The following is a 12,937-nucleotide window of genomic DNA, read 5'->3' as shown; positions in this document are numbered from 1 at the left end:
TGGGATGATTCTATGTGAGGTAGACCATGAATTTAACAATTGTTTTACGTATGTGGAGTGTATCCCATACGTAACTACTGCTTCCTTTATATTTTTAAAGTCCCTTGTTGAAATTGGTTGTAATGTATATGTATTATATGGCTCGGGGTGTGTGTCATCCGCTGGCTTCTCATGGATGATAACAGGATAAGCCATTGTGTGAGAGCCATTTGGAGATGTTACAACCTCTATGGTCTTGCACTTCTGCTTATTAGGTCCCTTGTCATGTTTACTGAGAGTTTCTTCTAAGGCCTGCAAACGAGCACCTAGGGTCTGTTCTAGGGAGTGAACCTCCTCTCTGGCAAGGGACTCCAGATTTCTCATGGAATCATAGAAGTTTTTATGTTCCTCAGAAACACATGATTCCATGGACCTTATCTTATCAATTAATGATAATCTTTCTTCCTTATATAGTGTCTGGAGAGTTAGTGTCCTGTCCATTAAATATTCACATTTATTATCAATAAGATTAATTTTTGGTACAAGCCTGTTTTGTAAATCCTGATTAGCAGATTCCAGAGAAAGAATCTTTTTCTCTAAGGTCTCATTGCTATCCATTAAAGCAGATTCCAGAGATAGAATCTTTTTCTGTAAGCCGTCATTGTTAGTTTTGAAAGCCTGTAAATTCTGATTAGCAGATTCCAGAGAGAGAATCTTTTTCTCTAAGGTCTCATTGCTATCCATTAAAGCAGATTCCAGAGATAGAATCTTTTTCTGTAAGCCGTCATTGTTAGTTTTGAAAGCCTGTAAATTCTGATTAGCAGATTCCAGAGAGAGAATCTTTTTCTCTAAGGTCTCATTGCTATCCATTAAAGCAGATTCCAGAGATAGAATCTTTTTCTGTAAGCCGTCATTGTTAGTTTTGAAAGCCTGTAAATCCTGGTTAGCAGATTCCAGAGAGAGAATCTTTTTCTCTAAGGTCTCATTGCTATCCATTAAAGCAGATTCCAGAGATAGAATCTTTTTCTGTAAGTCTTCATTGCTATCTTTGAAAGCCTGTAAATCCTGGTTAGCAGATTCCAGAGAAAGAATCTTTTTCTGTAAGCCTTCATTGTTATTTTTGAAAGCCTGTAAATCCTGGTTAGCAGATTCCAGAGAGAGAATCTTTTTCTGTAAGCCGTCATTGCTCTCGCTTAAAGCCTGTATCAGTCCCAATAATGACTCATCTTTGTTCTTGTTTTTAAACCAGTGTTTGAACACTGCGTGGATTATTGCAATGAATGCCAAAATGGTACAGGCCAGATATGCCTTAGGAAGGTCGTATATTTCCAGGAAGATGTCATTCATCATACAGGCAAAAAGGTTTTCAAATTCTTGTGAGGTAATGTTGTCAGCCATATTACAAGAATTACTCAAAATTTGTTAGTCAATTTTAAGGTGTAAAATTATCAGGTACTTTTACTTACCTTTTGTGGTTTTGGGGGGTGTAGTAGCACTTTTCAGCCGGCAGGTGGCGATGGTACAGCTCCAAAGCAGGGCCTGCTGGTGATCTTGGCTGACTGCAGCTTGCTGGAGTCAAGATGGCGGAGCCGAGCCGCAGCTGGCTTGCATGCACTCAGGCACTGGGGAGTGCCTCTTTCGCTGGTCTCAGGGCTAAGCTAGGGAGCTGAGACCGGACTAGCTGCTCCCTTTTTCGGGAATGGAACCGTGTAGGTGTTCCCTGGTTATATGGAACTTTGCAGGCGGGTTTAGGTACCCGCTAGCCGGGGAGGAGGCTGAGGGCAGGAGCCACCCAGGCTTTTGGAATTTGCCCCACATGAGCGCCAGATATTGTCGAAATTATTTAGGCCACTCCACGTAGTTAAAAGGAGATTTATTTAATGGCGTAACTTACAAATTAAGGGATAGGTAGGTCGCGGGGTCTGGGGAAGGTGTATCACAGTCCAGCGGTGTTCTCTGGAGCTCTCCTCTGTCTACCTCCACCATCCAGCGTCCTGGAACCAAGAGAGCGTTCGCCGATCCCGATCTCGGGTCCCCAGGCGCCTCCCTTGGCCCCGCCTTGTAGGAGTGACAGTTGCCGAAGTCTCAATGGGGGTTGGAACTTCCAGAACAAAGCTGGAATGGCTACCCACTACATTTTATGTTACTTGTGACTATTTTGGAGGATGCTGTTTGTGGTGATGTTTTGTGTATGCTCTAACAAATAAACTTGCCTGAAGATCAGAGGGCAAAGTCAACCATTAGTTAGCCATAGAGGCCAGACAGTGGTGGCACACACCTTTAACCCCAGTGCTTGGGATCTCATGCCTTTGCTCCCAGTACTTAGGAGGCACACATGCCTTTAATCTTAGCACTATGGAGGTTGGTTACAGGAAGTGATATGGTTTGGAAGAAAAAGAAATATAAGGTGGGAGGAGACAGGAGCTTGGCCCCTTTCAGGATGAGGATTTGGTGATGTGAGAGATGGCAGTGGCTTTTTCCTTTTTCTCTCTGATCTTTCAGCATTTACCGTTATATCTGGTTCCAAGTTTTTATTAAGACCAATTAGGATTCATGCTACATCCTCCCAGTTTTTATTAAGACCAATAAGTAGGAATACTTTGGTAGAATTTTTGGGGTTGCTTATATATACTCTCACATCATCTGCAAATAAAGAAACTTTGACTTCTTTATTTCCAATTTATATCCCCTTGATCTCCTTCAGTTGTCTTATTGCTTCAGCTAGAACTTCAAGTACTATCTATATTGAATAGACATGGAGAGAGCGGACAGCCTTGTCTTGTTCCTAATTTCAGTGGAATCGCTTTGAGTTTCTCTTCACTTAATTTGATGTTGGCTATCAGCTTGGTGTAGATTGCATTTATTTTGTATCCCTGATCTCTCCAAGAATTTTATCACAAAGGAGTATTGGATTTTGTCAAAGACGTTTTCTTCATCTAATGAGATGATCATGTAGGGTTTTTTCTTTCTTCCAGCTTGTTTATATAGTAGATTACATTGAAAGATTTTTGTATGTTGAACCAGACCTGAATATCTGGAATGAAGTCTATTTGATCATGTTAAATGATCTTTTTGATGTGTTCTTGAATTTGGTTTGTATTTTATTGAGTATTTTTGCATCAATGTTCATGAGGGAAATTTATCTGTAATTCTCTTTCTTTCTTGAGTCTTTGTGTGGTTTGGGTTTCAGGATGACTGTAGCCTCATAAAATGAATTTGGCAATGTTCCTTCTGTTTCTATTTTGTGGAATAATATGAGTATTGGTATTCACTCTTTTTTTAAAAGTCTTGTAGAATTTTGAGCTAAACCCCTCTGGCCCAGGGCATATTTTGGTTTTAAAAATTTAATAACTTCTATTTAATGTTTCTATTTCCTTATATAAATTATCTGAATGTGATTTAACTTTGGTAAGTGGTATCCATCAAGAAAATTGTCCACTTCTTTTAGATTTTGTAGGGTATAGGTTTTTGAAGTAAGACCTAATAATTCTTTGACAATCCTCAGTGTCTGTTATTATGTCCTTCTTTTCATTTCTGATTTTGTTAATTTGAAATTCCCTCTCTGCCTTTTAGCTAGTTTGAATAAGGGTTTGTCTATCTTGTTGATTATCTCAATGAATCAGCTGTGTTTACTGATTCTTTGTATTATTCTTTTTGTTTTTATTTTATTGATTTCAGCCCTCAGTTTGATTATTTCCTGATTTCTATACCTCTTGGACTCTTGGATGTGTGTGCTTTTTTTTTTTTTTTTTGGTTTTTCGAGACAGGGTTTCTCTGTGTAGCTTTGCGCCTTTCCTGGAACTTGCTTTGGAAACCAGTCTGGCCTCGAACTCACAGAGATCCGCCTGCCTCTGCCTCCTGAGTGCTGGGATTAAAGGTGTGCGCCACCACCGCCCGGTGTGTGTGCTTCTTTTTGTTCTAGAGCTTTCAGATGTACTGTTAACTTGATAATATGAGATTTCTCCAGATCTTTTATGCAGGCACTGAGTGCCTTAAACTTTTCATTTAGCACTGCTTTCATTATGTCCCATATGTTGTGCATTCATTTTTATTGAGTTGTAGGAAGCCTTTAATTTCTGTCTTTATTTCTTCTTGACCCAGTGGTAATTCAGTAGAGAGTTGTTCACTTTCCATGAGTTTGTAGGCTTTCTGTAGTTTCTGTTGTTGAAACCCAGCTTTAATCTGTGGTGGTCTGATAAGATACAGGGGGTTATTTAAATTTTATTGTTTCTGTTGAGACTTGCTTTGTGACCAAGTATGTGGTCAGTTTTAGAGAAGGTTCCATGCAATGCTGAGAAGGTGTATTCTTTTGTGTCTGGGTGAAATGTTCTATAGATATCTGTTAGTTCAATTTGATTCATAATGTCTGTTAGCTCCATTATTTTATTTCTGTGTTTGGTTTTTGTCTGTATGACTTTTCCATGTTTGAGAATGGGGTCTTGACATCTCTCACTATTAATGTGTGAGGTTCATGGTATGATTTAAACTTTAGTAATATTTCTTTTACAAATGGGGTACCCTTGAATTTGGGGCAATGGTTGTTCAGAGTTCAGAATTCATCTTGGTGGATTTTTCCTTTGGTAAGTAATTCGTTGAACTCAGATAGAAGGAAGAGAATAACATGAAAATGTGTAATTTTGTTATCTTTGAGTAATAATTGAGGTCTCAGAAATTTGATCATGTTAGGTTATTAACCTAATTTAAATACACACATCAGTATCTTTTTAAACTTACCAGTGAAAGAGGCACAATAATAAGCATAGCTATACATCTTGGAGGTTGTTAAATTTATCTGTACATTAGGTAAGGTGAAATAGTTAATTTTTAGTGGAGCCTATGAGGCTTTTGTGACATGGAAGATCCATTTGCAACTAATGTGCTCAGTGCAGTGAATGACAAGTATAGTAACAGGGGCAACGCTGGAAACTCTAGACACTGTACTGATTGATTTCTTTTCTTTTTCCTGTTTTTTTATTAAGAGATTTTTCTGTTCATTTTACATACCAACCACAGATTTCCCTGTCCTCCCTCCTCCTGCCCCCCAGCCTTCCCTCCCAACCCACCTCCCATTCCCACCTCCTCCAAGGCAAGGTCTCCCCTGGGGAGTCAGCAGAACCTGGTACATTCAGTTGAGGCAGGTCCAAGCCCCTCCTCCCTGTACCAAGGCTGTGCAAAGTGTCTCAGCATAGGCACTTAGGCTCCAAAAACCCAGCTCATGCACTAGGGACAAGTCCTGATCCCACTGCCTCCAGGACACCTAAACAGTTCAGGCTAAACAACTGTCTCACTTATCTACAAGGCCTAGTCCAGTTCCATGGGGGGCTCTTCAGGTATTGGTCCACAGCTCATCCATTTCCACTAGTTTGGCTAGTTGTCTCTGTACTTTTTCCAGTCATGGTCTTGATATCCCTTGCTCATAGAATACCTCCTCTCTCTCATTGATTGGACTCCTGGAGCTCGGCCTATGACTGGCCATGGATCTCTGTATCTGTTACCATCAGTAACTGGATGAGGGTTCAATGATGAAAGTTAGGGTATTTAGCCATCTAGTCACCAGAGTAGGCCAGCTCAGGTACCCTCTTGACTACTGCCAGTTGTCTATGGTGGAGTCATCCTTATGGCAGTTTCTCAGAAAATTGGGAATCAATCTTCCTCAAGACCCAGCTATACAACTCTTGGGCATATACCCAAGGAATGCTCAATCATACCACAAAGACACATGCTCAACTATGTTCATAGCAGCATTATTTGTAATAGCCAGAAACTGGAAACAACCTAGATGCCCTTCAACTGAATAATAGATAAAGAAAATGTGGTACATATACACAATGGAGTATTATTCAGCAGAGAAAAACAATGACATCATGAGGTTTGCAAGCAAATGCATGGAACTAGAAAATATCATCCTGAGTGAGGTAACCCAGACTCAGAAGGACAAATATGATTGATTTCTTGTAGATAGAAACAGTTATTTCACTAACAATGGATTAGAATAAGGGATCAAATGAATGGATTCAATTCACCATAGCTCCACAGAGATTCTGGCATCAGTCAAATGTCTCAACTCCATTCAAATGTGCAGAACTATGCTTAGCTATTTTTTTTCAAGAATTTTGATATCAAGAGGTTCTGTAGCTTAAAATTTCTTTAGAGCCTCAGAAATGTTTGGATAGTGTCTCTTTCACTGTTAGAGTAAACCAGTTCTCTGCTGGGCTGTGGTTAGGTAATGGGATAGGGATGCCTCCATCTTTACACTGGTTCACATGACTTGCCTTATCTAAGTATTTTAAAACAATAACTGTTAGTAGTAATTGTCTTATTTTGGAATTGTTCTTTTCATAGTAAAGTCCATGACATTTGGCAGTTAACTACATTTTTTGTTGTACCAGCCAAGTCGTTTCTCCCTAGAGAGTATTCAAGGGAAGAAACCTTTCCAGGAGAGATTTCTTCATTTGAATTTGATCCAATATTTTAACAAATAATTTATAATGACCTTAGAGTCTCTTATATATTCTTCTACATTCATGGATAATCTCAGTTTCTTCAATATGAAGCTACGGATATATATGGGGGTGTGATTTAAGAAAGGTGAGAAACATATTGTAAAGATTCATTTCTACTGAGTGAGTGACTGAAGGCATCTTCACCTGCTTAGGAGAAAACCGCATCACTGTTGTATCTATAGGATGAATCTCAGCTAGCCCTTCATTACACAGAACTACAGTAGACAGTTATGTAGAGGTTATTGTAAATCCTTCACATGTCTTTTTTGCTTCCCCCTAATTTACTACAAGGAGAAATGTTCATGGAATTGTTGGTAGCATTTTTGTTGTCTTTTACTTACTAGTGCCATAAAAATTGGTTTGGAATCTTCTATTTGCACAAATTAGGTCAATTTCATACATAGTTGTACAAATCATAGCATCTTTATTTTTCTACAAAAATATTTCAGAGCAGGTAAGAATATTCAATTAGCTTTGTCCAGTAAGTATTGATGTTATATTTAAAGGTCCTTACATATGTTTTTATAAGTATACTAACAACTTTATCTACTACATTCATCCTCAGTAAAAGAGACAATCACTTTCTCCAACAAGGATCTCCAATATGGGAATTCTTGAGCTAACAGAGTAGACACACAAGGCAAGTATTTTTGTAATACCAGACATACAGCTAATATATTTACTATTAGGTAGTCCTCACAGAGCTATCTGAACTGGAAAAATGGTTAGAACAGAGAAATTAATCAGAACAAAGAGTGTATCTGCTTTAGTTTTATGGCCTGTTTTCCACACAGGAAGGTAGCACTTATCTGTTACATGGGTAGCCATAGAAATTTAGTTTATTTATTTATTACATTGAATCATGTGTGTTACATTTTGTATGACATGTTAACAAAGAAATGTAGTTTTTAAGGAATATTTATACAAGAAAATTTAAAGTCACATATACCAAGTATATTAGAATATAAGGGAATAAATGTGTTTTATATGACTGCCTACATGATGTATGTGTACCATATACATGCCTGGTGTCTATATAAATCAGAAGAAGACATTGGACCCACTAGAACTGGAGTTTCAGATAATTGTGAACTACTATGTAGTTGCTGTGAATTGAACTAGGGTCCTCTGTAAGGGAATATAGTGCTCTTAATCACTGAGCCATCTCTCCAGTCCCACATTGAAGGGTGTTGACATCATGTAGATTTCTGAAAAGCAGGTGTCCTTTTCTAACATTTCTAACATATTTGCCAAAAGTAACATTGTTTTAAATAAGTGTGAGTGCATGACTGTAGTATAGAGATATACTGAGACTTAAAATAGACTCCTTGTACTTGCAGGAATAACTAAAATACCCAAGGAGGAATAGAATCTTCAACAGGAGGGCCACTGTGATTATTGGAAGAGGAATTCAGGACTGCTTATTCACAAATTTCTACTAAAGTTCACCATTGTAAAAAATAAGGAGACTGTTTTCATGTTGAAAAAGATTCATGGCCATACACATACTTCAGAACAGGTCTTCTTTTTATTTTATTTTATTTTATTTTATTTTTATTTATTTATTTATTTTTTTTTTTTGTTTTTCGAGACAGGGTTTCTCTGTGTAGCTTTGCGCCTTTCCTGGGACTCACTTGGTAGCCCAGGTTGGCCTCGAACTCACAGAGATCCACCTGGCTCTGCCTCCCGAGTGCTGGGATTAAAGGCGTGTGCCACCACCCACCGCCCGGCTAGAACAGGTCTTCTTTTGACTTCTCATCTCTGAAACAAACCTCCTCCTAAAAAGGTCAATGGGACAGAGTAACAGTGTCACAGAATTTATTTTCGTGGGCCTTACTCAAGATCCTTCTGGGCAAAAAGCCTTATTTGTCTTGTTTTCACTCATCTACATCGTGACAATGCTGGGAAACCTGCTCATTGTAGTGACCGTGATCGCCAGCCCTTCTTTAGACTCCCCAATGTACTTCTTTCTTGCCTGTCTGTCACTCCTGGATGCTTTTTATTGCAATACCATCTCACCAAATTTGATTATAGATTTATTATATAATAAGAAGACTATCTCCTTCAAAGCTTGCATGGTCCAGCTCTTTGTAGAGCACTTATTTGGTGGCATTGAGGTCTTCCTTCTGGTATTCATGGCCTATGATCGCTATGTGGCCATCTGTAAGCTACTGCACTATTTGACTATTATGAACAGACAGGTTTGCATCCTTCTGTTGCTGGTAGCTGGGGTTGGAGGCATAACACACTCTCTGATTCAAGTTCTGTCTGTGTATAAACTTCCTTTTTGTGGTCCCAACGTCATTGATCACTTTATGTGTGACATGAATCCGTTATTGGGACTTGCATGCACTGACACCTACTTCCTGGGCATTACTGTCATTGCCAATGGTGGAGTAATCTGTGTCGGAATTTTCACCTTTCTCTTAGTCTCCTATGGGATCATCCTAAACTCTCTTCAGACTCATAGTCAGGAAGGGAGACGCAAAGCCCTGTCTACTTGCAGCTCACACATCATGGTAGTTGTCTGCTTTTTCGCTCCCTGTATTTTCATGTATGCCAGGCCTGTTTCCAATTTCCCTATTGATAAATATATTGCCGTGTTTTATACAGTTGTAAGTCCCATGCTGAATCCATTGATATATACCTTGAGAAACGCAGAGATGAAAAATTCTATAAAAAAGCTCTGGTGTAAAACACTAACAACATAAAATAAGGCTGCTTCCTCACTGATTGTGTTACAGCTGTGAATTGAAAACCAGAGATGAATTCTAACAACGGATGCTGCCTTCTGCTCTTGTAGCCATGTTTTGAATTATACAAAAAACCATTGAAATGAAGAATGAAGAATAAATTTTCAGTTGACATTGTGACAGAGGTAGGTGTGAGCCTTAGCCCTTAATGGTGAAGCAGAGAGAAAGTTTAGAAGGTGAAAATGGTTATGCTACTCTTTCATATTACAAGTAACAATAGAACAAAGACACCTAGAACTTTATTTTTCTCAAGTAATATTTAAGTAAGACTAGAAAAATGTCAACATGGGGAATTTCAAATCATCCACATTCATGAGAAAAGAACAAGAGTGATATCCAAATTTCAGGGGCTAAAGGAAAGTTTTTGAGATGGTAGTTGTTCACTAATCCGTCGGCAGAGTGGAGATGGTGGCCGTGTCATACGCATTGCTTCAAGAGTGTTCCCCTTCTTATGTCAGGGCCTCTGCTGTTCTGTTTCTGAGTGCTTAGACAGCAGGTTGAAGCTGTGCTTAGCTGATGACACCAGCAGTCAGTAATTTCAACTGATCTTGTGCTGCAGATGCCACTGCAGCTGCAACAGGATTCTACTTCTTGCAGACCATTCTAAGCCCTAGTAAAGAAATATTTCTATAATATTCATTATCAAGGAACACATTTACTATTTATATTTCAAACAATAGTTATTTCTCATGTTGTCTTCATGTTGGTAAAGAATTTATCAAAGAACTTATGTATAAATACCATATTTACAAAAAATTACATTCAACTTCAACATTTTACTTAGGCTTAAAAGCAATTTATTTTGGGATAATTAAAATTTTGTTTTGTAATTTCTGTTAAAAAAAACTACTAAGTTTATTCTCAGTTTTCACCCATTTTGGGACATCACAAACCAGAAAAAGATAATATTATTTTAAATTGCAATATGAAACATCGTATACAGTTGCATCTATGCTTTGATGTGGTTTTGCTTTGTATCTTTGTTTTTAAATAAATATCATTGTTATATTCAAAGTCTACAATGTGATGTTATGATAAAAGTATCTATAATAAAGAGATTGTTCCAGTGATGGTTTTACTTTTTTTCAGCATATCACATATAGCTTTTCATAGTGTTTGCTTCATTGCAAGCCTAGTCAAAATCCACTAACTTTGCACGACTTCCAGTAGTGCTCAGTTTCATATGCATTCACTAGAGCATACAAATAGTCCATTCATATACGTAAGAACAAGTCTGGACCTACAAATTAAAGTGTACCTACAACTTTCATACTTAAAAAACTATTAATTGCAATGTCCTGAAGTATGTGTACCTTATTTTTAAATTTTGTAGGATTTTACCAATTGTGAAAATTACTGAAAGTAGTTTTTTGTACCTTCCTGATGCCATTCTTGTGCCAAACAAATTTAATCAGTTTAACATCATATTTGTGTATCCTTAAATATATTTTGATATTTTTTATTTTTTTTATAAAAAAGGCATTCATGACACACAAATAATTTTGTAACAAACAACATGACTCCAGAGTCCACATATTTACCATTGTCTTAGGCTTTCTCCAAGTATGTCCTGGGCCCTCTCTAGGTATTTATTATTTAATGGGAAAATTGGAGTCACTATTTGGTTACAGTAGTCATTACATTTTTTTATGCTAGTTGATACTTATGTGAAACAGTAAAAGCCTGAAAATGTTTGTATGACTCAAGAAATCAGAAAAGGGAAAAGAGATTTTTTTAGTAAAACAAAAAGAAGTAGGGTTGTCAAGAAGGTTGTGTATATAGTTTCCCTATACTGCATTCTGGAAGCACATGGTTTTATTTCAGACATTTTTTTTTCCTTTTTTTTTTTTTTTTTTTTTTTTTTTTGGTTTTTCGAGACAGGGTTTCTCTGTGTAGCTTTGCGCCTTTCCTGGAACTCGCTTTGGAGACCAGGCTGGCCTCGAACTCACAGAGATCTGCCTGCCTCTGCCTCCCAAGTGCTGGGATTAAAGGCGTGCGCCACCACCGCCCAGCTATGCCACCACTGCCCGGCTTATCTCAGACATTTTTGATGTACACTGTGAAGCATATTTGCAATTTTATTTAGAAAGTGATCCAGATCCATGCATTTTTATTCTGAATATGGACTATTCCCTTTAGTATCCTGATCTTGATGACCAGGGCACAGAATTTTATTGTAGCCTTCCCAGGAAGAAGGAACAACAAGATCAGTGGTTCTCTACTGCCATTTTCTGTACCTATTCACAACCTACCTCTTTCTAAGAGATAATGATACCATACCTTCTGATAAATTACTTGTTTGAATGAGTATGCTAGGACTGTTAAGCTTAATATTTGCTAAATATAGGACTTTGGAGGAGGGCTCATCAGTTAAGAGTATGCTAATTGCTTTTTCAGAAGACCCAAGTTTTTGTTCCTAGCACCCACAACAGGTGGCTTACAACTGTCTAAATGTAGTACCGGAGAATCTGATGCCTCTGACTTCTGTGGGCACCTGAATGCACATAGCACACATATATTTGGGCAGGCTTACACACGTACACATAAATTCAGAAACCTTAGAAAATCAAGACACAATGCCAATTTATAATGAATCTAGTAATGGACAGATTTGCAGCTGTTGAAAAGCCTCAAACTGAGGGTCAGATGAAGTAACTGCTATAGATTTAAACATGTTAGCTACTTTTATACTAACTCAACGCAGTCTAAAGTCAGTAGTTTTAAGAGTCATTGAGAGTCTCTTATGATGACTAAAGTCATATGAAACATGCAATTTCACATCAAATAGTACATATTAGAACAATGGGGGTGGATGCTCCTAAAGGTTAAGGTTATATATCAAGTATAAGCACTTTAAGTACAAGATTGATGTTCTATTAACTGACATGTGGAGGATTGATTGACTTTCCATGGAATAGATTTCTGGAAAAGAAGACCCTTCACTGAATTTCATTCTTAACAACTGTACTAAAGTGTAACACATTTTAAATAAGAATTTTGAGTGTATTAGTGACTGTGATACATTGAGATTTTGCTTTAAAGTTACTCATAATTAAGCTTTAGGATGTCATCTAGAGTAAAGGCTTTCATCGTGCATCCTTATATACATGTGCCTTTATATTTTGTTTTATTGTTCCTTCCTCACACTGACCTCCCCTGCGTCCCATTCTTCTCCAAATGGTTCCCTTCTTTTCTCCCATTATTCGTCTCTTTGCTTTTATTACACATAGTCCATTGTACTCTCTGTTTACCACCTCCCTTAAGAATTCTTCTAATAAAACATCTCAACCTCTTAGTAAAATAAGTGCTATCCAGACCCCAAATCAGCATATGGCAAGATATAATGAATATCTGGTCAGAAATTAACAAAATTGAAACTGAAGGAAAGATACATTAAGCTTATCACCCAAAGATATGATTCTTTGTGCGTACCTATTTGTGTGTGTTTTTTATTTCATTTTTAACATTATAATCATATCTCTTCATTCCTCTTCCTTCCTCCAAATCCTCCAATAAACCCCTCTCAATTCTATTTCAAATTCATGGCCTCTTAATTCATTAAATGTTACTTAATTCATGTATTTATGTGTATATACATGTATATTCCTAAGTATAACCTGTTCAGTCTGTATAATGTGACTCGTATTTATATGTTTTTAGGGCTGACCATGTGGCACTAGATAACCAATTGTTGTGTTCTTC

The 12,937-nt window shown here is 37.5% G+C and overlaps 1 protein-coding gene across 1 annotated transcript; it reads left to right on the top strand.

Annotated features, from left to right (window-relative positions):
• Nucleotides 1-8,272: 8,272 nt before the first annotated feature.
• Nucleotides 8,273-9,193, top strand: LOC131908342 (olfactory receptor 4A5-like). The gene has a single exon (XM_059259396.1). It carries the CDS (start codon nt 8,273-8,275, stop codon nt 9,191-9,193), a length of 921 nt encoding a protein of 306 aa, XP_059115379.1.
• The last annotated feature ends 3,744 nt before the right edge of the window (nt 9,194-12,937 follow it).

Source organism: Peromyscus eremicus, chromosome 4 (assembly GCF_949786415.1).
Source record: "Peromyscus eremicus chromosome 4, PerEre_H2_v1, whole genome shotgun sequence".
Lineage (NCBI taxonomy): Eukaryota > Metazoa > Chordata > Mammalia > Rodentia > Cricetidae > Peromyscus > Peromyscus eremicus.
This window is presented reverse-complemented; position numbering and strand designations above follow the sequence as displayed.